Genomic DNA, 27,950 nt, shown 5'->3' on the forward strand with positions numbered 1-27,950 from the left:
ATGTTAACTCTTCCTGTGCCGTGGTGAGGTGGGACGCTGCCATTGGCCAGTTTGACTTCCACAGGGTAACTGTGAGAAATGGCTCTCAAACACATACGCTAGAGGTATCCAGGGAGATGCAGGTTGCTACAGTAACTGGGTTGAGGGATGGCTGTAGCTACAATATGAGCGTGGAGCGCATCAGACGAGGAGAGGCAGGGACAGCTGCCTCCCTGACTGTAACCACAGGTACCTGAGTGTAACACAACTACATTACTCTGACCACGCTATGATCACAGCTCAACCACAACTTCCCTGATTTTAAGCATGGGTCACTCAATAAGTTATACATAAAATATTTATCTCTTTCTCTGTGTCCCTCCATCTCTCGCCCCTCTCTTTTTATCTTTCTCTCTCTCTCTCTCTCTCTCTCTCTCTCTCTCTCTCTCTCTCTCTCTCTCTCTCTCTCTCTCTCTCTCTCTCTCTCTCTCTCTCTCTCTCTCTCTCTCTCTCTCTCTCTCTCTCTGTCTCTCTCTCTCTCTCTCTCTCTCTCTCTCTCTCTCTCTCTCTCTCTCTCTCTCTCTCTCTCTCTCTCTCTCTCTCTCTCTCTCTCTCCTCTCTCTCTCTCTCTCTCTCTCTCTCTCTCTCTCTCTCTCTCTCTCTCTCTCTCTCTCTCTCTCTCTCTCTCTCTCTCTCTCTCTCTCTCTCTCTCTCTCTCTCTCTCTCTCTCTCTCTCTCTCTCTCTCTGTATCCCTCAGTGCTGGGCCATGTGCGGGGTGTGTATGTGGTTAGTGTGTCTGCTCAGAACTTCTCTCTGCGTTGGGAGCAGTCAGAGGGCTGTGTGGACCAGTACCTCGTCAGCCTGCTGCCCAACCAAGGAACTGTCTCTGTCTACCACACACACGATGGACGCGTACAGGTACACTCACACGGAAGCTATTACATAGTAGACGTTAGCAGCAGCAGTGGAGACAGGAGTTAATCTGCTTCTGTAAATGTCAACATAAGTGAGTTATGGAGACACACACACACACCTATACTAACACATACCTCCCCTCACCCAGATCCCACCCCTTCCCGACCTTGCCCAGCAGCCAGGTGTCAGATACCCCCAGCGTAACCTAACACAAAAACACACACATACACACACAGGTTGAGTAATAGAGCTCATTATTTATTAGGTAGACCTACTGAGCTCAACCCTGAATCATTCATTTGGTGAAGCTGCTCTCCCCAGAGAGAGAGAGCGAGAAAGAGTTTGCCTGCATGGAGTTATGGTGCACACACTGCCCTGCCTCTCTCTGACCTAACCGGCTAACTGCTGACCACTGGACGATGGCTAACGGTGGACTGGGTTACTACCAGAGCTGGACTACATCTACTATTGCTGTAGCTAACCTGTTGCTACCATAAGACTGGACTATTACTACTACTGTAATCTTTCTGCTCTAATTGTTTCTACATTGTGGTGACATGTACTGCCCTCAAACTCTTCAACTCTAACCTGCTAACCGTAGCTAACTATCGCTAACTGTGGACTGGGTTACTACGTTAGGCCTGGATGACTGCTCTAAGATCTAAACTGCTGTAACACTGTGACCTGCTGTAGCTAAATTGCTGACAACACTGGATTGAACAATGGCGCTAAGCCCTCTAACCTTGAGCTAATGTGTAGCACTGGACGCTAACATTGCCTCTTTCTCGCTAACCTGCTGCCTCTGACCAGCAAACAGCTAACTGGGCTAACAGGTAACTGGGCTAACTGGGGTAACTAGGCTAACAGGGCTAACTGGGCTAGCTGCAGCATGGCCATCACTCTCCTCCTGATCATCACCTTCTACCTGGGATACACACACTCACAGGTTAGACTGCTCCACACACACACACACACACACACACACACACACACACACACACACAGTCATCTGCAACCACATACTGTAGTTGTGTTGTGGTTGTGTTCATGTTCTGACCGTGCAGTCTCTTCTCAGGCTGATGTTTCCAGTCTGAGTCCTCGAACAGTGTTTACGGTCATGGTGACCGCCGCCTCCTCCTCCAACCTCAGCCCTCCGGTCAGCCGCATAATCAACACCAACGAGACCGGTGAGATGTGTTACAGCCGAACTGATAGTGGTCTGCTCTGAGGAAACTGTTCTGCTGCTGCCCTCTGCTGATAATGGCTGATAATATGTATTATCTCCCACACTGTGCGTGTGTGTGCGTGTGTGCGTGTGTGTGTGTGTGTGTGTGTGTGTGTGTGTGTGTGTGTGTGTGTGTGTGTGTGTGTGTGTGTGTGTGTGTGTGTGTGTGTGTGTGTGTGTGTGTGTGTGTGTGTGTGTGTGTGTGTGTGTGTGTGTGTGTGTGTGTGTGTGTGTGTGTGTGTGTGTGTGTGTGTGTGTGTGTGTGTGTGTGTGTGTGTGTGTGTGTGTGTGCGCGTGTCGGGTGCGTGTGTGCGTGTGTAGGTGTGTGTGTGTGTTTGTAGGTGTGTGTACGTTTGTGTGTGTGTGTGGTAACTCTAGCCTTGCTAAGCAGGATGAATGATGCTGTAGTGAATGTCAGTGAAATGCCAGAGCTCTGAGGGTCTATTCACCAGAATAGAGCAAGCTGGTCATACACACCCATAATGTCTCATCATTCTCCCAGTTTGTTGAATGGACTTCCTAGTTTAGGCAGGATGTACTGTTATGTATGGATTGGATTCTTTCTGGAATATGGCCTTAACAGTTCTCCTCTCGTCTCTTCTTCTTTCCTCTCCCTCCTCCTCTCCCAGCCCCAACATCCCCTCCCACCAATCTAGAGGGGGAGCGGGTGGGCTCCAATGGGATCCTTCTATCTTGGACCATGCCCTCTGACTCCCGCATCGACGGTTATGTCATCAGGTAAGGAGACATATGATGTAGACCCAGATTAAGCCTTCTCCTGGAACACTATGAGGGGAATAACACTAAGGGGAATAGGGGGTTGATATTCCACCACTATTTACCTCTAAATAAAGTTTAAATAAAGTTGTTTGTATATCATCTGGTGTTTAAATAAAGTTGTTTGTTTATCATCTGGTGTTTAAATAAAGTTGTTTCTATTTAATTTAATAGGTACAAGGAGGTGTGTCCGTATCCAGACACCACCTTCAAAGAGGTGACCAAACACCTGGACATCCCTGAGACCCTTCTCAACCTCTTTTTACCAGGGTCTACCTATAACATCAAGGTAACAATCATACAGTAAACATACTGTAAGTAACGTCTCTCTGCTCTCGCACTCTTTCACACACACATCTAGAAGGTAATCATACACAGGAGAGGCTATACAGACATGCCTGGTGTCCAAAATTTACCAGTCAAAACAGTACCAGTCAAAATTTTGGACACACCTACTCATTCCAGGGTTTTTCTTTATTTTTACTATTTTCTACATTGTAGAATAATAGTGAAGACATCAAAAGTATGAAATAACACACATGGAATCATGTAGTAACTGAAAAAGTGTTAAACAAATCAAAATATATTTTATATTTGAGATTCTTCAAAGTAGCCACCTTTTGCCTTGATGACAGCTTTGCACACTCTTGGCATTCTCTCAACCATGAGGTAGTCACCTGGAATGTATTTCAATTAACAGGTGTGCCTTCTTAAAAGTTAATCGCCTGGAGCGATAATTGATAGGGAAAACTGACTTAATCCTCCCAAATAAAAATAGTTAATTCCTTCAAATCTCCATATATCCCTTCTCAGGCTCTGGGGCCTAAGAGGGTGGTACGGCTTGTGACAATACTCCATGCAACTCCTCCACTGAGAAATCTTTCAGTCCCAGGTACTGCGCCGCCGCATCCACAATGATATCTATTTTCCTGGACCTTCTCTCCACTTTGGCAGTGCCATTAATCCCCATAGCTATGAAGGCCACAAAGTCCACCGTCTTAGCCTTTAAAATATATGGGTCCTGCTGATGAAAGGCAACCCCTGCAGCCTGCAGGGAAGGCCTATCCACCACCATGGACTCTTCAGGAGCATCATTCGAACCCTCAACCCTTTTAACAGCCGCTGCATATGAAATGCTCTGGACAGCCCTGACTTTGGCCAGCTCATTCTCTTTCACCCTGGTCGGGCATTCCAAAGACATGGCTTCATGGTTCCCACCACAATTGCAACAAGTCACATTTTCATCGCTTTTAAAACACATGACATGATCTTTTCCACAACTTGGACATCCCGGCTTCTCCCTTCTTCAAAAACTTGAAACATGTCCAAAAGCTTTACAGTGATCACACTGCATTGGTCTTGGGATAAATGCTCTGATTATGTAGTTTATACAGTGCATTCGGAAAGTATTCAGACCCCTTCCCTTTTTCCACATTTTGTTACGTTACAGCCTTATTTTAAAATGTATTAAATATAAAAGTGTCCTCATCAATCTACACATAATACCCCATAATGACAAAGCGTAAACAGGTCTTTAGAATTTGTTGCTAATTTACAAAAAATAAAAAACAGAAATACCTTATTTACGTAAGTATTCATGCATTTTGCTATGAGACTCGAAATTGAGCTCAGGTGCATCCTGTTTCCATTGATCATCCTTGAAATGTTTCTACAACTTGATTGGAGTCCACCTGTGGTTAATTCAATTGATTGAACATGATTTGGAAAGGCACACACCTGTCTATATAAGGTCCCACAGTTGACAGTGCATGTCAGAGCAAAAACCAAGCCATGAGGTCGAAGGAATTGTCCGTAGAGCTCCGAGACAGGATTGTGTCGAGGCACAGATCTGGGGAGGGGTACCAAAACATTTCGGCAGCATTGAAGGTCCCCAAGAACACAGTGGCCTCAATTATTCTTAAATGGAAGAAGTTTGGAACCACCAAGACTCTTCCTAGAGCTGGCCGCCCAGCCAAACTGAACAATAGGGGGAGAAGGGCCTTGGTCAGGGAGGTGACCAATTACCCGATGGTCACTCTGACAGAGCTCCAGAGTTACTCTGTGGAGATGGTTGTCCTTCTGGAAGGTTCTCCCATCTCTGCAGCATTCCACCAATCAGGTCTTTATGGTACAGTGGCCAGACGGAAGCCACTCCTCAGTAAAAGGCACATGACAGCCACTTGGCACCTAAAGGACTCGGACCATGAGAAACATGATTCTGTAGCCTGATGAAACCAAGATTGAACTCTTTGACCTGAATGCCAAACGTCACGTCTGGAGGAAACCTGGCCCCATCCCTACAGTGAAGCATGGTGGTGGCAGCATCATGCTGTGGAGATGTTTTTCAGTGGCTGCAGGGACTGGGCGACTAGTCAGGATCGAGGGAAGGATGAATGGAGCAAAGTACAGAGAGATCCTTCATGAAAACCTGATTCAGAGTGCTCAGGACCTCAGACTGGGGCGAAGGTTCACCTTCCAACAGAACAACGACCCTAAGCACACAGCCAAGACAATGCAGGAGTGACTTCGGGACAAGTCTCTGAATGTCCATGAGTGGCCCAGCCAGAGCCTGGACTTGAACCCGATCAAACATCTCTGGAGAGACCTGAAAATAGCTGTGCAGCAATGCTCCCCATCCAACCTGACTGAGCTTGACAGGATCTGCAGAGAAGAATGGGAGAAACTCCCCAAATACAGGTGTGCCAAGTTTGTAGCATCATACCCAAGAAGACTCAAGGCTGTAATCGCTGCCAAAGGTGCTTCAACAAAGTATTGAGTAAAGGGTCTGAATACAGAAAAATTAAAAAAAATAAAGTTTTTGCTTTGTCATTGGGTGTAGATTGATGAGGGGAGAAAAAAGCAATTTAATCAATTTTAGAATAAGGCTGTAACTTAACAAAATGTGTAAAAAGTCAAGGGGTCTGAATACCTTCAGAATAAAGTGTATACCCCAACTGCAGTTGAGTAGGGAGAGACTCCATATCAAAAAAACTAAAGAAGAGATAGACTCTTCACTTTTTTATCATTCACCACCCGATTCATCCAACGTGCATCCATCACTCCAGGAATATTTTTCATCTCTTCAACATCGAATTCCTACGAGCGGCAGATATAACCCCCTTGAGGGGTGCCCTTTTCCGAAGAGACACACACGACACGTCAAACTTCTCAAATCGGGTGGGACGCAACATACATTCCTCCTGATCCTCAGAAGTACAACAAATCTAAACAAGCCCGCCTCGTGATCCTCACAGCCTTCACTTTACCCAGCTGGTCCTCATTAACAAACCGTACTCCTACAAGATACGAAGGGACATTCTCATCACTGTACACTACTTTGCTCCATTTTCCATTCTTTTGGACAATATTCAAATTCTCCTTGATTCTACCGCCATTAGATTCACAATTCACATCAGTGTCTGCTTCTGCCATCTTTCCTCTTGTTCATTCCCCCCATTTTCTTTGTCTCCACTCGACACTTCTCCTTCTTCTCTTCTTCTTCTGTGGATTTTATATGGCGGTTGGCAACCAACTTTAAGGTGCATTACCGCCACCAAATGGACTGGAGTGTGGACCAGAGACAGGGAAGGTCTAAATCCTACCCAATATCCTCGTCTCCTTAAGGAAACAAAATACATAATGAAATACTACATCCCCTGAAGATTTCCCCAGCAGTTCACTTAATCTAGGCTCTTCAACCCAATTACTCCTCAAATCTAATAACAAATCGCTCCCTTTCCCTCCTATATTTCTGGCACTGAAATAGAACGTGTTCCACTGTCTCCATCTCCTCCTGACAATGATCACATCCACGGCCAGCCCACTTATTAGGCTGGATTAGGCGGCCACTTATGGCAGCAGATTGACAAGGGCGGCATTTTCTGAGCTAAACTGACCAAGACGCACCTCCAACAAAACATAAAACCTCACATATTTCTGCCCCAAAACAATTTCTCTCAACCAGTGGCATATTGGCTTTTTAGGTGAGTGCTGATGCCGCCCTGTGATAAACAGTGGCCACTTTGTCAAAGGCAGGGGCTCAAAATATTTTGCTTGTCCATTCCCAGCGCGCCTCTCCAGGGTGCTGTTGGTGAGATGCATTGCTGCGGCGCTCCACCAACGTTCCATCAACAAATTTTTTTTTAACATAAATCATGTAGAAGATATAAGATATGGTAGAAAGAGTATGTGGCCTTTTCTGTAGCCTACAGGCTGGAGATGAAATGTATGACATTGTAATGAGACAGACACGTTTTACATCATGCAGATTTCTCCGATCAAATAGCCTAACCTAAATGGCGCCCAATTAAATAACAAATGCGCTGTCATGTTAACAAACAACATATTCTAAAAACAGGACAGGACAAAGGACAAACAGCTCTTACCTTCTCAAGCAACCCTTGATCTATCACTGTCTGAGGGAGCAACCAAGGTGGGATAGCAGGAAGAACCACAGAGGGGGTAAACTTCCTCCCAAACAACCCCATCTCTCACACCATGCCATTGCCTATCCACCCAAAACTTATATTCAGATTTCCTTCATGTTCCCAGCACTCTGACTACCTTTTTTTGTAGGATGTGGTCCACTCGACGCTCATCAGTGCAACATACGTCATCAATTTATTCTTCATCAAGGTTTATTAGCAGACTACACTCATAAGGCGTATTGCCGCCACCTGCTGTACGAGGTAGTTTAAAAAAAGAATCCCCCCCAGAAAAGCTGTTCTGGATGAACAAATACATACTAATTACCAAAAACAAAAAACACTTACAAAAATTCACTCTACTACCCTGAATTTCAAAATATATATATATATATTATATATATTTTTTCAATGTACTCCTTCAGTCGGATTTAAATGTCTATTCAGATCCCTACACATGCTCAGGAACCTGGGATTGGGGAACCTCTTCATTCAGTACTCCCTGTAACTAGCTACTGCGACCACTCCAGGAACTCTGGAACGTGATTCCCATCACAATTACAGCAACAAACTTCATCGGACTCTTCAACTACGACATATTTATTTATTCGACAAACACTTGCCACGTGTCCAAACTTTTTACAATTGTAACACGGCAGCGGCTTCTGTACATACGGTCTCACCGCATATCTCAAATTCCCAAGTTTTACATAAGTCGGGAGAACCACTTCATCAAACGACAGTAAAACCGATAGGCTTTGCTCCTTCTTTCCGTCCACCATTTGAGTCAAGCTATGTGCGTCTACCACACCTGGCATGTTATCCATAAACCACACAGCCTCTATGTCCAACAAGACACCAGAGATGACACCTTTAACCGGTGCCCTAGTCTGAAAATCATAGTTTTCCACATCATATGTCGATATCTTGTAGAGCCACAGAGCTTTCTCCTTTTGCGCTTTTGACACACATGAAATCAACATACCGCTGCTGGTCACTCTGACCGATTCCACTTTTCCCAATTCATCCTTCACGTCATCAATTTGGGCACCAGGCGTGTCCATATAGCCTCTCCTATCAATCACACTTACATCATTCAATAGAAATGTAACGTAAGCATATGGTAGAATGTGTGTTTTAACCATATCTGTCTTTGTCTTTGTGTGCATCCATGTATGCATGTGTGTGTGTTCCGGGCAGATGCCTCCGGCGGGGAAACTATTCTCTTGATCTGGTTAAATAATTAATTGTGATTAAATGATTTATAATGTAAAAAGATCTATGGATCAGCCATGCTGTTCTTTTTCCACAGACTATTCTGCCAATATGCTGTGTATGATTATGGTTAATAGTTTTCAGAATCCATTCATCCTTAATGACCTTAATACAGCTTAGCATGAGGGGCAAGGGAGTGTGTGTGTGTATCACATTACCAGATGTTACTTATGTGTACTGTATGAGCACACCCAGCAGTGCTGAGCAAGCTATGTCCTGCTCTGTCCTGCTCCTCATCTTACGATTTTTCATCTTCTCTGTTCTGTCTTCTATTCATTTTCTCTGTTCTATTTTCATAGCTATGGAGCCATATCATTATCTTATTAGAGTCAGAACTTCACTTTAACCTCTCATCTGAAGGATGTCACTCTGTACAGGGTGGTTCCTTCCCTGTCACTGTGGAGCTGGGGTCTCCTTAAGAGCAGAGGAAATAGTGCCCCCATCTAGCATCATCATCATCAGCCAGCATCATCTGATCTCCCATCCAGGGAGGCCCAACCTTGCTTAGCTTCAAAGACAAGCTAGCAGTGGGCTACAGGGTGCTATGGATGTCCCTGTAGTCAGTGTGTATATCTGCCTGCCTGGTGTTGTGTGACTTTTGCATCAATAAATGTTCCTGATCACTGGTAGAGATTAACATGGTGGAGATCTGACGACTGAATCCTGAATTAGTAATGATGATTAATATTCTCTTGCTCTCGCTCTCTCTCTCTCTCTCTCTCTCTCTCTCTCTCTCTCTCTCTCTCTCTCTCTCTCTCTCTCTCTCTCTCTCTCTCTCTCTCTCTCTCTCTCTCTCTCTCTCTCTCTCTCTTGCTGTCTGTCCAGGTTGCAGCAGAAAACTCTGCTGGTATTGGACCCTATAGCAAGTCTCTGTACATCAAAACTGCTGAGGCTCGTAGGTATCCACTAATAACATACGAACACACACACACACACTTACACACACAGACAACTGTATCCCTTTGTCAGCCCCAGGCCTGGTGACTAACCTGACAGCGTTTGCTGAGAACCACACGTTTGTAGTGGTCACGTGGCTCCTGCCACTCCGCATCAACGGTCTGATCACCAAGTTTGCGGTCAAAGCCAAACACGCTCGTACTGGTCAGACCGTCCGCATACTAGAGCTGGATGCTGAGGACATCATGACCGGAGCGCTACCACACTGTAATGTATGTCTTTCTCTCTCTCTCTGTTCGTCTGCTTCTTTCTTTCTCTCTCTCTCTGTTCGTCTGCTTTTTTCTCTCTCTCTGTTCGTCTGCTTCTTTCTCTCTCTCTCTGTTTGTCTGCTTCTTTCTCTCTCTCTCTACAAAGATACTCTGACCAGATCATTAGCAGAAGACTATCTAGATGAGATTAGATTTTTCAACTGGTTTTTAAACGTTCAGAAAATATATTGTAGTACAAACAGAACAGTGCTACAGGCCCCCAGTTTTTTTCCCTCTCTTTCTCTCTCTCTCTCTCTCTCTCTCTCTCTCTCTCTCTCTCTCTCTCTCTCTCTCTCTCTCTCTCTCTCTCTCTCTCTCTCTCTCTCTCTCTCTCTCTCTCTCTCTCTCTCTCTCTCTCTCTCTCTCTCTCTGTACTTAAATGTGTGTGTGTGTGTGTGTGTGTAGGATGCAGCAGACATCCTGTCCCGTGGGACCCCCAGTCCGTCAGAGGTGACAGCTCTGACAGCGTCCTCTCCTCCCGTCACCCTGTCAGCCGTCCCGCCCGCCGCCACCTGGGCCGTACCAATATCCGTAGGGGTGGACCAGCTTCGCCCCTACACAGCATACGTCTTCGAAGTGTCTGCTTTCACCTCCGACGGAGAGGGACAGGTCGCCTCCACCATGGTCCGCATGCCTGAGTCAGGTACACAAACACACCCACACACTCCACCTCTCTCCATTTACATCCCACTGGACACAGACGCCAGTTCAACATCTAATTTTGATTTGCATTGTGAATTCAATGTGAAATCAACAAAAAATGTCACCATGTCATTGGATTTAGGTTAAACGTTAGGTACGTTGATGACTTTTTGCAAATCCAATGAGTTTTCCACGTTGATTCAATGTCATCACATAGATTTGGGGGGTTGAAATGATGTGGAAACAACGTTGATTCAACCAGTTTTTGCCCAGTGGGATATCTCTGTCTATATCTCCATATATCTTTCTAAAACCGTCTATCTCTATTTCTCCATCTCTCTGTATCTCTTCATCTCTCTCTATCTGTTCCAATATCTCCATATCTCTCTATCTGTTCCTATCTCTTAATCTCTCTCTATCTCTCCATCTCTCTCTATCTGTTCCTATCTCTCCATCTCTCTCTATCTGTTCCTATCTCTCCATCTCTCTCTATCTGTTCCTATATCTCTTCATCTCTCTCTATCTCTCCATCTCTCTCTCTCTCTCTCTCTCTCTCTATTCCTATCTCTCCATCTCTCTCTCTCCATCTCTCTCTCACTGTTCCTATCTCTCCATCTCTCTCTCTCACCATGTGGATATGTATGTGTGTACTGCAGCCCCAGAGGACCCTCCCCACAACCTGTTGGTATGGAACATGACATCTAAGTCAGTCTCTGTCTCCTGGGATCCTCCAACCGTCGTTACCGGACGCTTCAGCTACGTTATCTATCTCTACGGCCCCACAGGTAAACACACACATACACATACACATACATCACTACATTTAAAACACTGAAGGTCGCAGATCTGACCCTAACGCTGTGTGTGTGTGTGTGTGTGTGTGTGTGTGTGTCTCAGGGTTTATCTATGAGAACAGCACAGGGGACCTGAGGTTTGTGTACTCTGGTCTGACACCCTACACACGCTACAGAGTGGAGGTCCGGGCCAAGTCTGCTGGCCTGCTGGGGCCTGAGGCATTTACTGCTGTACTGACATCTGCTGAGGGTAAGAACACACACACAAACATGTCTTGAGTGATGTGCTCTGCCAGTGTGGTGCCCTTCCTCTCCCTATTGGTCAGTGTGGTGAGTGTAGGAGTATTTTCCTACCTAAAATATCTAAACATTCGGCCTGGCTCTCTAACATTCCGTCTAATACTGTCTGGCTCTGTGTGTGTGTAGCCCCCAGTGCGGTGCAGGCTCTACAGGCAGTAGCAGTAGACTCTGTGTCTGTGCGTGTGAGTTGGAGAAGCCCTGCCCAGCCCAACGGTCTGATCACACAGTACAGACTCCTGGTTCTGTCTGACAACACACTGCTGCAGGACATCACCCTCACCGGAACACAGGTACCACTCTATCTGTCTGGATTAGTGGCTGTGTGTGTGTGTGTCTCTGATGTTTTTATCTTATCTTTAGGATCTAAATGACACTGATCTCCTTGGTGATGGAACGTTCGCGCCAGTTATCCCTGATGACTCTCTCCGGCGTAAGAGATCAGCTGACAGCCTGACCACCTCCCCGCCTGCATTCACGGTCACCCTCCCCGACCACACACTCAACACCGGCATGACCAGGACTGCAACCAGTCGCACACACAGCACTCCAACCAGCCCTAACACTAACCTTGACCACAACAGCAACACTGACCCCACAGTCACTGAGGGCTCCAGTCTGACCAGTATGGCCACTGGGACTGGGACTGGGACTGACCAGACCTCTGACTTGCCAGACTCTACCCGTCTGATCTTTGGCCCTGTGACCTCAGGGACCTCTGCCCTCTCCCTAACCTCCTCACCCCCGGCCACACCCCTCCCCTGGCTCACTGCCCACTCACAGCCCAGCCAGCTCACCTCTGGCCAGCCACACCTCTCCACCCGCTCTGCACCTGCAGCCACTGGACACCTCCAGACACTCCAAACATACCTCTTCACCAGGGCTGCAGCCTCCAGCACCCCAGGAAGTACTGCACTCACCACCAACCTTTTAACCTTTTAACCGCAAGTTGACGTTTATTGTCATGAATCTTGCCCTGGAAGCAGAACTGAGCGATTTCCGCTAGATGGGCCAACTGCAAAGTCAAAATTGGCTATATTGTATAAATTCATGAAAACAAATGTGCTTTTTGGTCTAAATTTAAGGTTAGGTTTAGGCATTAGGGTTAGCAGTGTGGTTAGGGTTAGGTTTAAAATCAGATTTTATTTGGCATTTTATTAGGATCCCCATTAGCTGTTGCGATACATTTACATTTTAGTCATTTAGCAGACGCTCTTATCCAGAGCGACTTACAGTTACTGAGTGCATACATTTTCATACTGGCCCCCCGTGGGAAACGAACCCACAACCCTGGCGTTGCAAGTGCCATGCTCTACCAATTGAGCTACAGGGGACTACGATAGCAGCAGCTACTCTTCCTGGGGTCCACACAGAACATGAAACATTACATAATACAGAACATTAATAGACAAGAACAGCTCAAAGACAGAACTAGTGACCACTCTGGAGAGCTGCCTCCAGTACATGAGCCATGACAATAAATTCCAACCTGCCTTTTAAGCTCTAAACTCTTAACTCCTTTAACATTAAAGACTAGTTGATGATGAGGTGTGTTACCACTACTCTACAGTCTGTCCTCTACACTGTGTGTGTGTGTGTGTGTGTGTGTGTGTGTGTGTGTGTGTGTATGTGTGTGTGTGTGTGTGTGTGTGTGTGTGTGTGTGTGTGTGTGTGTGTGTGTGTGTGTGTGTGTGTGTGTGTGTGTGTGTGTGTGTGTGTGTGTGTGTGTGTGTGTGTGTGTGTGTGTGTGTGTGTGTGTGTGTGTGTGTGTGTGTGTTCCAGATGTGTATTTGAGGGAGAAGGTGATAGACATGCAGGCTGAGGAGCTGTTTTACCTAGTCTCTGGTCTCAGTCCCTTCACTGAATACACCTTCACTGTTACCGCGGCTACTGCTATTGGAGATGGACCTGCCACACACGTCACTGAGAAGACCCGCGAGCAGGGTACACACAGATATATACACAGTTTTGTAATAGTGTCATTGTTTGTTTATTGTTGTTGTTGTTTATTGTTGTGTGTTGTTGTTATCGTAGTTCCTAGCTCAGTGGTGGGCGTGTCCTATCAGAATGTTAGCTCCACCTCCATCCTGGTCAGCTGGACTCCGCCCCTTAACCCCAATGGACGAATCACACACTACACTCTCTACGGACTCAACCTGCACAGCAACCAGGCCCTACAGAGAATTACACACAACACCAGCATACTGCTTACAGGTAACACACACACACACAAACACAATGCTGTATGTACACATATACACATATGGTACAAGTCTCGTTCAAGCCTGTAAAGATGTATTGGTATTAAGCTGCTTGCTGTGTGTTTCAGGGCTGGAGAAGTATACAGGTTATAAGCTGCGAGTGGCTGCATCTACTGCTGTAGGAGAGGGCTCTCTGTCTGACCTAGACGATATTTTCACTGTCACACCCGAGGATGGTACGTACCACACACACACACACACACACACACACACACCTCTTGTTGTGTGGGTTTCATGATAGAAAGTCCAATCTTATCCCTCTCTCTCTCCCCCTCAGAACCTGACTCCCCTCCTGTAGGGTTAACAGTGGTAGACACTTCTCCCTCCACCACCACCCTCTCTTGGTCGCCCCCGGAGAGAGCTAATGGGGTGATCCAACAGTATGAGGTCATGTACAAGAACCAATCATATGTGGCAGTGTTGAACAGCTCTGTCCCCAGAGTGACTCTGACAGGGCTAAGGCCATTTTCATACTATAACATCTCTGTCAGAGCATACACACGCATCGGACATGGAAACCACACCTCAGACACACTCACTATGCTGTCTGGGGAGGACGGTGAGTCTACACACACACATAAACTACTAGACACAAACACATACACACACACACACAAACTAGACACATGCACACACTAACGCCTCATGTTGAAGTGTGTGTGTGTCTCCTCTCTAGTCCCGGGTAGTCCTTCCTACGGCCTGTCCTACGTGTCTGTCAGTTCCAATGAGGTGAACGTGACCTGGGAGCATCCCCTGGTGCCCAACGGAGTTATCACACACTTCAGGTACATCTCTGCATGGCTTCTAGATTTTAACTGTCTAGTGATGACTAAATGCACTTTAAATGAAGTTTGATTTGATTTACAGCCTTGAGCTGCGAAACTCCTCCCACTTCCTCAACCTGACCACACCCAACAACCACGCCCAGATCACACACCTGAGGAAGTTTGCGCAATACACTCTGGTGGTGAAGGCACACACACGTATTGGCTCCGGAAACCACAGCAGTGACCCTCTCAACATCACCACTCTGGAGGATGGTGAGAGCCTCTCAAACATGCGCACACACACACACCCCAGAACCACAGTAAACCCCTAAACATCACCCCAATGCAGGGAGGGATCTGGGGTAAGAGGAGGGAGGTAGAGGGAGACCATGGTTAGGGTCATTGTGTTTCAGGTGGCCGCGTTGTGGACCATGGTGTTAACATGACCAGAGACTCTGGACCACAGAAGGTTCATCATTACCTCTTCTTCTCATCTCACTACTGAAAGTTCACTTCCTCTCTCGGTCACAGGTTCTCCTGACACTCTGACATCACAGGTCAGGGGTCAGAGGTCAGGGGTTACCACAGAGTTATTCAACCCAGAACCATCACTATTAACCAATCAGCTTCACTTCACAGGGCTGTACTGACAGATGATTAACCAATCAGCTTCACTTCACAGGGCTGTACTTACAGATGAGACAGAATGCAGACAGACCTTCCTTCTTCCAGTCCATTTCCCCAAGGGGGCGTGGTTTTCAGTGTGTCTGTGTTTGGTTCTAACCAATAGTAAGTTTGTTTCAGAACCAGACACTCCCCCTCAGTTTCTGCTAGCCAGGAAATTGTCAGACTATGAGGTAGAATTGTCATGGGAACCACCAAAAGAGGCCAACTCTGAGATCCTCTACTACATAGTCAGAGTCTGGTGAGTTTTATGTAATTATTGATCGATAGTTTGAATCCTACTGCTGATGTGATGTTGAAAAAGATGTTGAGGGATGAGGCATTCTGATTGAAGCAGAAGTTACAGCTCCAACATGGCCTCTCTCTTCTTCCTCCTTCCTTCTCTCTCCTCTAGGAATGAGTCGTTTGAGGTGTGGCAGAACGTGACAGATACAGCTGTGGTTATCAGTGTTGACTCAGAGAATCGCTACAACGCCTCTATCTCCAGCTGGACACGCCTGGGGGACGGGGGAGTCCTCATATACATCAACTTCAGTATTATTGACGCAGGTACACACACACACAGTTAGAAACAGTTAGTTCCTTAACTTTTGAAAATCTTGTAGTCCAAACTGAGCAATGCTCTAGGCCTCCAGTTCAGTTTTAGTGAACACAAAGTCTTGCAATTCTCTTCCACAGTGCCGTTTGACCCTCCCCAGAATGTGTCGTTAGTGAATCTGACCTCTTCCTCTGTGACCATGCTCTGGCAACCTCCCACTCAGCCAAATGGAATACTCCTGCACTACACTCTGTACTACTCAGACAATACCACTGTCACAGATAAGGTGAGTTATACAGCACTACATTGTATACTACACAGACAATAAAGCTGTTATAAAGCAGGTGAGTAACACACACGCGCACTGTACACTGATGTGTAAAAGTGTGTTATTTTCTACTTTAAGGGCATTGTCTCTCTCTTCCCTCTCCATTAGCATATCCCAGTGTCAGAGCTGGACCCTGTCTCTCCGGGGGAGGACCTGTCCTACCGTCTGTCTGGCCTGAGAGGAGGACAGAACTACAGCCTCTGGCTGACCTCCAGCACCCTGCAGGGGGATGGGGGGGTCCATACTGATCCCTTAAACCTACTCACCCCAGAGGACGGTCAGTCACGCACACACACACACACAAACACAGAGAGAGTCTGCACTGTTTTTTCCTACCTCTTTTTGAACTTAATAAAATCACGGAAAAACTCTGAGATTGAAGTGGAACTTTCAGCTGGCTAGTGAAAGGAGGTAACTCTGTCAGTCTGACAAACTGGCCCTTTTTGTCCCTCCGAGGCCTCCGTACCTCAGACAACCAGTTTGTATCTCCTTTTACTGAACCTGGTGGAAGTTTAGTCTTTACCATCTTGGATATCTGTTCATATCTTTGTAGTCCAAACAGAGCAATGCTACAGCCCTCCATTTATTTAGTAAACACATCTTGGCTATCATTAATCCTTCAATGCTATCAACATAGACATCCTGTATAGTTTTGTCAGTAGTGTATACTTTTAGTCCCTCAATGTTAGTAGTTGATAGTGTTGAGAAGTGATCAGTCATCTGTTAATGTTGTCAGTAGCTTCAGATGCAGATTAATCACTGTTGAATGGCAGCATCTGGATTATAATAAGAAGTAGCAATGTCCATATCAAGTAGTTAATACAAATAAAAAGTCTGATATTATTTATGTGGATTATAAAATGTAGCTAGCTAGTCAGGTATTGTTCATATTTTACTATGATCTCTTTGTTTTTATGTGATTTTGGGAAAAATGGTGTTGACAGACTGCAGCCTTCATCTGACGTATAATAGTAACTGACTCCTGTTTCTGTCTGATGATATCTCTGATACTGACTATGTGTCTCTGCCTCTGTGCTCCAGCCACCGGACCTCCAGCCCACCCTGCCTGTCCTGCCCTGCCAAGCCCAGCAGGGCTCACTGCCCTGGGCTCAGACACCCACACACCGCCCTCTCTCCTCCATCCATCCATCCACATTACCAGTCTCTCAATTTGCCTTCTCTGAGGTCTTCCCTCCCTCCTTACATTTTAGTCATTTTAGTCCTTCTCTCCTCCATCTCCACTTCTCTTGTTCTCTCCATCCCCGTTTCCCAATTTGCACATGCTCAGTTTGCTCTCTCCATATGGTCAGACTCAGTGACCGGAGCTTAGAGGATGGACATCAGAAGAGGGTATAGCCAGGATGAGTATCTGCTGTTCTAAGTTTCTTTCTTCAAACTTTCTTGATTTGAAGTTTCTCAATACAAAGTTTCTCCGGTCAAATGTTTCTTGTTTTCTTTTCACACTGAGGTTCTCCCTGTTGCTCATGGGGTGATGATCCTCATGATGATGATGATGATGATGATGATGATGATGAAGTGCTGTTTTGTGTGTGTTGGTGTGTCTCTCTCCCTGGGGTGGCTCAAGTGTTTGATTTCTTAATAATGTTGTTGGTTTGGGTGGAGATGTATTACATGTGTATACAGCATCCTATACTGTAGCTTGTAGTGTTCTAGTAATGACACCCTGTTCGCTATGTAGCACCATCTTGACCCATCATTTCCGACGCAGTCCTAGTATTCAGTGATATAAATTATGCATAGTAGTTCAGTCAGTCATACTAACTCCCTGTCTCCCCCCACAGTGCCAAGTGATCCGGTCCACAACCTCAGTGCTCAGATCTTCAGTTCTACGGCCATCATAGTAAGCTGGGACCCCCCTATGGAACCCAACGGACGCCCCTTCTACCTGCTCACCCTGCAGGAGGCTGGACACCCCCTTACCACTGAACCCCTGAACCCCCCAAACCATAACAGCAACCCCCGCGGACCCCCCGCTGTCAACAATACCATCACCAAGACAACCAATGACAACGTCTTCCTGTTTACCAAACTCAGGAAGTACTATCCCTACATCTTCACTGTTACCCCGGCAACCAGTGCCGGTCCCGCCCACAACCACACCAGCCTGCTGCACGTAAGGACCGATGATGATAGTGAGTCTTCTTACATACTCTCTCACTCACTCACACACACACACACACACACACACACACACACACACACACACACACACACACACAAAATGTATATTTTAAACTCATACACACACATACTATTAACCCACTCTCTCCCTCCAGTCCCCAGTTCAGCTCCAATGCTGGTGTCCAGTAGGAACCTGTCGTCCTCCTCAGTGTCTGTGGTGTGGCAGCTCCCCCTGGAGACCAACGGAGAGTTAACCGAGTATTCCCTCACCCTGTTCGGCCCTGGAGGCTCCAACACCACACACACCCCCAACACCACCCTCACACTCACACAGCTGCTGCCCTACACTGCCTACAACCTCTCCATCACCGCAGCCACCCGCAAGGGCTCTGGACCACCGCTACTACTGATGCTGCACACAGACGAAGCAGGTAATCTTTAACCTCTCACCTTTAACCTCTATTAACCTCTAACCTAACATAACCCCTCCAACTGCTGCCATTGAACACAGACGAAGGCCAGTAATGTACTCTTACATTGTGTTCCACCAGGTCCGATGTCTCCTCCCCGTAACCTGTCTCTGTATAATCATACAGCCTTCTCTGTGTGGCTGACCTGGGAAGCCTCTCTGGAACCCAATGGTGTGGTCACACACTACGGCTTCAGGATCATTGAGAACAACACAAACACACTCACATACCAGGTACTGCACACACACACACACAGGAATGCGCACACATACACACACACACACACACACACACACACACACACACTCACAAAGAAACGTTTAATATGTGTAACTGGAGTCCTGTGACTTTGCTATGTTCTGTCTATAAGATTTCCTGATTTCTCTCTCTCTCTCTTCCCCCCTCCTCTCTCTCAGAACTCTACAGGTCCGTGGACAGAAGGACAGCTGAGTGGGTTCCGGCCTCACCGCTCCTATGAGATCAGTGTGTTTAGCTACACCAGAGTGGGTCATGGAGACCAGTACAGCACTCCTGTGTCTTTCACAACCAACGAGTCAGGTCCGTGTGTGGGTGTATGTGGGTGTGTGCCTGGGTATGTGGGGTTGTGGAACTAGAAATCAAGTGCCGTATGCATGTGAAAGTGGCTAATAACCCTTGCGTTAACCTTGTGTCTCCTGGCTCCAGTGTCTGAGGCGGTGGGTAACCTGTCCTGCTCGGGTCTGAGCTGGGACTCTGTGTTTCTACACTGGGAGCCTCCAGCCAACCCCAATGGACTCATCCTGTACTACCAGGTCCAGGTGGACACACACTCAGACTCACAGGCATACATACACCAGGCTGACACAAACCAGTACACGGTCAGCGGGCTGGCGCCGGACGCAGAATTCACACTCACCGTGACGGCTGTCAACTCTGCCGGCCCAGGAGACCAGATCAACTGTACTGCCTACACACACCCCGAGTCAGGTACACACACACACACACACACACACACACACACACACACACACACACACACACACACACACACACACTTCACCAGGAGACCAAATGAACTGTACCACCTCAACCCACCTTTATATCCCCCTGCAGTTCCTGGTGTCCCTCGCTTCCTGAGTGTGTCAGAGGCCACACCCACCAGCGTGACGCTCCAATGGGCTCCTCCCCTCTCTGCTCCGGGCATGCTCACTGAGTACCGCATCACCGTGCAGCTGCTGTCACCCGACTGCCAGTCTGACACACCCCTAGCTGAGGCCACACACCTGCCAGAGCCTACCCCTGCCCTGGCTCCAGGCTGCGTGGATCAGGATGTATGTTTACCTGGATATCTGAACGTAAATGTTGTCGGCTGCTGTGTCGTACATACAGTATGTCTACATGAATATGCTGTATGACACAGAATGAATTTCCTAACATTGAACTCAACATCATCTTCATGTTCATGATCTTCCTGGTCAGGTGTTGGTGTCAGTGAATGGTTCTGATGGTGGTGAGGGCAACAGGAGCATCACTCTCCAGTCTCTGGTCAAGTACCGCCTCTACCGCTTCAGAATCACAGCCCTTACTAATGCTGGGCCAGGAGAACACACACCCTGGAGATACACACACACACTGGCTGGGAGTAAGTACACACAAGCATGCACACACACATACAAAAGTACACACATACACACATACATACAACAGAAGTACCCACACACCCAGGCAGTATGTGCATATTCATACCTGTCTCATCCCTCAGACCCTGATGCCCCACCCAGTGACCTGTCGGTGACCATGTCCTCCAACAGCCTCCGTATCCAATGGCAAGTCCCAGATGTGATCACCGGCCCCACTTCCTACCTCATAGACGTCATCTCTGTGAGTACACACACACACACACACACACACACACACACACAATAATAAAATTAAAATGTTTCTTACGACTGTATGTTGTGTCGTTGTTCAGCTGGATAGCAAGGGGTTAAACCAGTCTGTAGTACGAGGTCCAGAGGAGCTGAGGACCGTAGTTGTGACAAACCTGACTGCGTTCAGTCGCTACTCTGTGACCGTGACCGCCTTCACTGGACCACTGGAGAACGCACGGCGGGACGGACAGGCTACTGAGCCCACTGTCATCAGAACAATGGAGGAGGGTGAGGAATACACACATACAGTAATACAGTAGCTACTTTATTCAACTAGAAAGTAGTTCATCTCTCTCTCTCTCCTTCTCCTCCGTCCATCCCGCTCCCCTCCTCCCTCCAGAGCCCAGGGATCCTCCTAAGAACGTGACCCTGCATGTGATTCCAGAGGAAGTGACCCGTGTGTTTATGACCTTTGCCCCCCCGGAGGAACCCAATGGGAACATAAGTTCCTACACGGTGCTTGTCTACCGCCAGGGCCAGCTAGAGATGACCATTAACCACCTCGCTGTGGTCAAAAATAAGAACCGCACTCTGACCGCAGTCATCGAGGGGCTGAAGGGAGGCTACAACTATAGTATACGGGTGAGGATCACACACACACAGGACTCAACTACACACACACACAGGTCACAACTACACACATAGGTCACAACTACACACGCAGGTCACAACTACACACACAGGTCACAACTACACACACACAGGTCACAATTACACACACAGGTCACAACTTCACACACAGGTCACAACTACACACACACACAGATCACAACTATAATATATGGGCGAGGAACACACACACTGTCACAAAACACTTCAGCTTTCTGAGAAAATCTCCTCTCTCTCTCTCTCTCTCAGATTGCAGCAGTAAACGGCGCAGGTTTAAGCCCCCCCAGCTCAGAGGTTCGGATCACTACTGGAATCATAGGTACAGTGCTACATTTACACTACATAAGGGTGATTACTCATGAAACCAGGACAAAAAAAGACCATGATTTTCAGGAAATCTAATCCATAGAATGTTCCTTTGGAGGAAGGACATGAGTCCATTTTAATATTGATAATGCTTACAGATTGGATCATAACTATAACAGAAGCAGAGATCCCACTCTGGAACTTTGATATGCCTGTAGATTATATATTGTTTGAAAATAAAAAGAAATATATGCCAAATCTAAAAATGTATATTTTCAATAGTCATGTTAATGTTTTTCAATATTCATAAATGAATGTAAGAATTGCTTTATTGAAATCAAAGTACTACTCATATTACAGAGCAGGCAATAAAGTGGTAAAGAGGTGAAGCTTCATATGACACCAATGTTTGCTTTGGAGCTCCTACAGACTAAACACTATGGAGTCTTAAAGGAGGCCTGGGGAAGGCCAAAATGTCATAAACATACCAACTTTGATTAATTATTGATCTATTATGTTTTTTAAATACAAATGTAAACTATATGTCAACAATCCTTCCTCTAAAGTCCATTCTATGGATTAAAGTTCGGGAAAATCCCCCAAATCATGGTATTTTCTTGGTCCTGATTTTGTGAGGAATCCCATAACCCATTCATAACCCCAACATGACCCCTGCATAACCGCAACGTTTGTGTGTGTGTGTGTGTGTGTGTCTGTGTGTAGCTCCTGCCAAGCCCACCCAGAGACCCCAGGCCGTGCTGGACCGAGGAGGAGTTGCCATGGTAACCTCCAAGAGCATCATTGTCCGCATGCCAGCCTGTTTCTACAGCGATGACAACGGACCAATCAGCAGCATCCAGATCATTGTGTCAGAATCTGGGGGTACGACATCACACGCGCTAACATGCACAGACACACACATAAACATACAGTACATCTATCAGACAGAAAATATCTCCTAAACTAACATGTTTAGGAGTTACTGCTTTAGGCCTAGTCTGAGATCTGTATGTCTCTCTGTCTAAGTGATGGACAGCAGGAACCTGACCAACTGGAAGACCGCATTCTTCTCTCGTCCCGCCCCCTACCTGACTGACAATGGCTTCCCCAACCCACTCTGTGTGAGGGACCACGAGAGCAGGGACACACACACACAAACCAGCAGACGCACCAACTCACACATTAGACACAGAATTGTGAGGGACAGGGTGCTGGACCGTAGAGACCACCAGGAAGACCACTATGTCATCGGAGAGGAGGGCAACTGTCTGACTGAGGAGTACAGTAACACACTTTGTAACGGACCCCTCAAACCAAACACTGTCTACGTGTGAGTATACACAACACACACATGTACTGTAAACACACAGACATAAACACACACACATACAAAGTTCAATACAGTGCATGTCTTTGTCTGTGTTGCAGGTTTAAATTCCGAGCCACCAACATCCGAGGCCAGTACACAGACTCTGACTACTCTGAGCATATCAGAACCGCAGGTAACAACTCCTCCCCTATTCTTTCCACAAACTCACACACACACCTCTCCTCTCCAATGCAAAGTGATTAAACAACCCCTCTTATCTTTCCCTCCTCTCCACCCGCTCCCCCTCCTGTCTGACAGTGGATGGGTTGTTGACCAGAGATGAACAGATCATTCTGGGAGTTGTCCTCTCCTTCTTCCTAGCCGTGCTGCTCATCATCATCATCTATGCCTCTGTCAGGTAAACTCAATGTTCCTCTGATGGTTCTAGCTGATGGTTCTAGCTGACCAAGGTTTAAACCCAGCCAGCCGTATTCAGGTGTCTCAGAGCTTTTGACATGTCCCTCATCCAATGGCAGGATCCGTCAGCGTCAGAAGGAGGGAGGGACCTACTCTCCCCGGGAGGCGGAGATTATAGAGACCAAGTTTAAACTGGATCAGCTGATTGCTGTGGCCGACCTGGAGCTGAAGGAAGAGAAGCTACACCGGTCTGTGTGTGTGTGTGTGTGTGTGTGTGTGTGTGCGCGAATGTGTGTGTCTGCCTACGTGTGCGTGTCTTTTTCCTCACACATACACTCGCACTCCCTCTCTATCACTCGCACACTCCATCACAAAGGTTCACCCACTGTAACGTTATGCTCACTCTACCTTTAACACTCTTCCGACCTCGACCTACCTGCATGCCTACAGACTGTGCTTGGCTGCTGTTAACACACACACACACACACACACACACACACACACACACACACACACACACACACACACACACAATCACACAACCACACACAAGGCTGTCTGCACTCTGCACTCTCTCACTCTAACCCCTCTCTCACACTCTCTCTCCAGGTATTCCTCCTTCTTCTTTAGACGGAAGGAGATATTTGTCATCCAGTAAGTTGTTATTACAGATGTAGGATCTTAATTTGATTACTCTTTTGTTGCTGCAAACTTGTAGTGTATTTGAGCTTTTTTTACACTTTTACATTTCTGACTTGATTTGCCCTAATGAAAAGTGTATCAACCCCAATAAAAATTTACATTAATTATAATCCACATAATAATTCACATTTTCTGTTTCTGAAGTATTATTTTCCTGCTGTAGCAAACTGGCTGAAATTAAGATCCTACATTTGTAGGCAGTGTGTGTAGCCTCTCTGTGTGTAGCACTTCATGTGTTGTAGCTCTCCATGTTTGTGTTGCTGTGTTGCATTGCAGTGTGTTGTTGTCTCTCTCATTGCTTTAGTTTCACAGTGAAGTTCTGTTGTTATTCATTCAGTGTGTCAGTCTGTCTGTAACTGTAGAGTAATGGAAAGTAAAGTCTGCTGTACTCAGTGTGCTAGTGTGACTCATATTGTTCTGTCAACTCTGTTTTAGACTTCTCAGCTACAGAAAGTCTCTCAAGTAAGTCACCTGATGAGTGTGTATGTTGTGCTATGTGATTGTATGTGTTGGGCAATACTAGTTGGATTTGGATTGCTGCTCTGTGAAGGATTTCTCTTACCCCCATCTCTCTCTGTCTCTCAGGCCGGTCAATAAGAGGTCTTTTCTGCAGCATGTAGAGGATCTGTGTGCTAACGAGAACGTCAAGTTCCAGGAAGAGTTTGCAGTATGTAACTCTGACCTCTGACCCCTGTGAAAACCTGTGTGTGTGCGCGCCTGCGTGTATGTGCGTGCGTGTTTGTGTGTCTGTGTGTAGACTGACAGTGTTAACCCTGTCCTCGCCAGGAGCTGCCCAAACTGCTGCACGACCTGGCTACATCAGACGCTGACCTTCCCTGGAACAGATCCAAGAACCGCTTCACTAACATCAAACCCTGTATGAGCACACATGCATGCACACACACACTGAGCGTAACAAATACACACAGCCTAACACACTCTCTCCTCTACAGACAACAACAACCGTGTTAAGCTGCTGTCTGAACCTGGCATGCCTGGATCTGACTACATCAATGCTAGCTTCATCTCAGTGAGTCTCACACACACACACACACACACACACACACACACACACACACACCGGAAAGAGAACACTCATGCTTTCAAAGAAAATGTAATTACCTCTTGAACCTTGCCATCTAAACACTCCAACTTTTGTGTTTATAAAACTGGAGACTTGTGGGTTCGATCCCAGGCTGTGACCGGGAGACCAATTGGGCAGCGCACAATTGGCCCAGCGTCGTCCGGGTTAGGGGAGGGTTTGGCCGGCCCGGGATTTCCTTGTCTCATCGTGCTCTAGCGACTCTTTGTGGCGGGCTTAGCGCCTGCTAGCTGACTTCGTCCGTTGGACGGTGTTTCCTTCGACACATTGGTGTTGCTGGCTTCCGGGTTAAGCAAGCAGTGTGTCAAGAAGCAGTGCGTCTTGGCAGGGTCGTGTTTCGGAGGACGCATGGCTCTTGACCTTTGCCTCTTCCGAGTCCGTAGGGGAGTTGCAGCGATGAGACAAGATCGTAACAACCAATTGGATATCACGAAATTGGGGCGAAAAAGTAAAAGTAAAAAAGTAATATATATATATACTGGAGACTTGTGACTTTGCTCTGTTCTGATTATAAGATTCTCTCTCTTGCTGCATCTCCTTCTCCCTCAATAGGGCTATCTGTGTCCCAGTGAGTTCATAGCGACCCAGGGTCCTCTCCCCGGTACTGTGGCTGACTTCTGGAGGATGATCTGGGAGACTCGCACACAAACCATCGCTATGCTCACACAGTGCTATGAGAAAGGAAGGGTAAGGACCGGACCAAGGTTCTAGTAGTGTCAGGGTTGTATGTCTGTTTAGATCTGCTGTCACCAATTGTGTGTGTTCGTGTGTGTTTGTGTTTGTGTGTGTGTGTAGATCCGGTGTCACCAGTACTGGCCAGAAGATAATAAGCCGGTGACAGTGTTTGGGGACATCATCATCACCAAGCTGACAGAGGACGTCTATCCTGACTGGACCGTCAGAGCTCTCAAAGTGGAGAGGGTAACACACACACACACACACATATTTGAGTATCCCAGAGTAACCAAGTTTATAGAGTTTCCCTCTTGATAATCAAAACATTGTTCTCCCCCATCTCTCCCCCCCTCTCTCTCTCGCTCTCTCTCTCTCTCCCTAGCATGGGGACTACATGGTGGTTCACCACTTCAACTACACCTCCTGGCCAGAGCATGGTGTACCAGAGTCCAGCAGCACACTCATACAGTTTGTTAGAGCCATCAGAGCCAACAGGCATGAGAACACCACTATAGTGGTGCACTGCAGTGCTGGCGTGGGCAGGACAGGAGTGTTTATAGCGTTGGACCACCTGATTCAACACGTCAGTGATCATGACTTTGTGGACATCTACGGTCTGGTGGCTGAACTACGCAGTGAGAGGATGTGTATGGTGCAGAACCTGGTGAGAAATATGTCTTTATACAACATGTATCATAATATAATGAAATATTCTTACTGTGATATGGATATGATACTTTGTAGTAATGTGATACTCTAGTTTCCCCATGTTGTCCTGGTGTATTCAAACCTGCAGAGAGCCTGACAGAATCTTAGCGAGTTTGTGCATGCATGTCCCCAGGCCCAGTATATGTTCCTACACCAGAGTACTCTGGACCTGCTGAACAGTAAAGGAAACAGCCAATCCATCTGGTTCGTCAACTACTCTGCTCTGGAGAAGATGGACTCACTGGACGCTATGGAGGGTGAGCACACGCACGCACGCACGCACGCACGCACGCACACACACACACACGCACACACATACATACAAATACACATACACTAGCATACACACACGTCATAAACGCACATTTCATATATCTACTCTTTTGTGCTCTTGCAGGTGATGTTGAACTGGAATGGGAGGAGACTACAATGTAAAGGCTGAGAACTTCTTAGTCAACTTCACACCTGATAAACACACCTATTCTTGGGTCATGGGGCCAAATCCTGGACATACTGACTGTTTATCAGATAGATTGCTCCACCAGAGATAGAGGGAGAGAAAGAGAGAGGGAGGGAGAGAGAGAGGAGAGAAAGAGTGAAAGAAGGAGAGATAAGTTTGTAGTCCAAAAAGAGTAATGCCTCCAGTTTCCTCCAGCTTCTTTGGGAACACAAGTTGCCCTTTTTTGGCAGGAGAGTCAAAACCACACAACAGAAACTTGGTGGTTCCCTGGCCTGAATTGTCACACCATTACAGCCCTTTTGGAGCCCTGCATATTTTCTATGTCCACAGGCAGAAAAGAGAGGGAGATACATGTATATATAGTAGGGCTGTCAGAGTTAACCAGTTAACTCAAGTTCACTTTTTGTAATTTTATTACACACATTTCTTTGTATCGCGTTTAATTGCATTGTCTGAAAGTGTTCAAAATACACTGAAAACATCAAAAATACAGAATCTATACAGCTAGAAACCACAATGTGATGTCCAAACAAGTTATCAATTTACCTGATTTTGCTTACCGTTACTTTGAAGAAAATCAAGACATCAATATTCTTGTAATGCTTTTTGTATAAAGAATGTCAATCTGAGCAAATTCTGATTTTGCGATTAATGGCAATTAATCACAGCAAATCATGCGATTAACTCGATTACATTTCTTTCTTCATTTGACAGCCCTAATATATAGGCTATATACAGTAGAAGTCTGAAGTTTACATACACTTACAGTGAGGGAAAAAAGTATTTGATCCCCTGCTGATTTTGTACGTTTGCCCACTGACAAAGAAATTATCAGTCTATAATTTTAATGGTAGGTTTATTTGAACAGTGAGAGACAGAATAACAACAACAAAAATCCAGAAAAACACATGTCAAAAATTGTATAAATTGATTTGCATTTTAATGAGGGAAATAAGTATTTGACCCCCTCTCAATCAGAAAAATGTCTGGCTCCCAGGTGTCTTTTATACAGGTAACGAGCTGAGATT

General features: G+C 46.5%; 1 protein-coding gene across 1 annotated transcript; it reads left to right on the forward strand.

Moving 5' to 3' along the window:
* The first annotated feature begins 306 nt into the window (after nt 1-306).
* On the forward strand, nt 307-27,679 carry LOC121531183 (phosphatidylinositol phosphatase PTPRQ-like). The gene is given in 49 exon segments (XM_045205098.1): nt 307-310; nt 738-898; nt 1,971-2,082; nt 2,750-2,858; nt 3,072-3,186; nt 9,422-9,571; nt 9,574-9,765; nt 10,207-10,444; nt 11,100-11,228; nt 11,341-11,487; nt 11,664-11,827; nt 11,898-12,465; nt 13,317-13,478; nt 13,569-13,748; nt 13,864-13,971; nt 14,073-14,354; nt 14,472-14,580; nt 14,663-14,835; nt 15,094-15,133; nt 15,353-15,487; nt 15,641-15,795; nt 15,925-16,070; nt 16,221-16,389; nt 17,154-17,205; nt 17,877-18,265; nt 18,410-18,685; nt 18,806-18,957; nt 19,141-19,282; nt 19,409-19,690; nt 19,817-20,034; nt 20,183-20,345; nt 20,466-20,584; nt 20,676-20,862; nt 20,975-21,216; nt 21,493-21,562; nt 22,273-22,431; nt 22,576-22,879; nt 22,978-23,051; nt 23,177-23,276; nt 23,395-23,523; nt 24,413-24,439; nt 24,563-24,644; nt 24,764-24,854; nt 24,931-25,007; nt 25,632-25,766; nt 25,875-26,000; nt 26,137-26,418; nt 26,596-26,719; nt 26,860-27,679. Coding segments are annotated over 49 exon segments (7,788 nt in total). The 3' UTR covers nt 26,898-27,679.
* The last annotated feature ends 271 nt before the right edge of the window (nt 27,680-27,950 follow it).

Source organism: Coregonus clupeaformis, chromosome 19 (assembly GCF_020615455.1).
Source record: "Coregonus clupeaformis isolate EN_2021a chromosome 19, ASM2061545v1, whole genome shotgun sequence".
Classification (NCBI taxonomy): domain Eukaryota; kingdom Metazoa; phylum Chordata; class Actinopteri; order Salmoniformes; family Salmonidae; genus Coregonus; species Coregonus clupeaformis.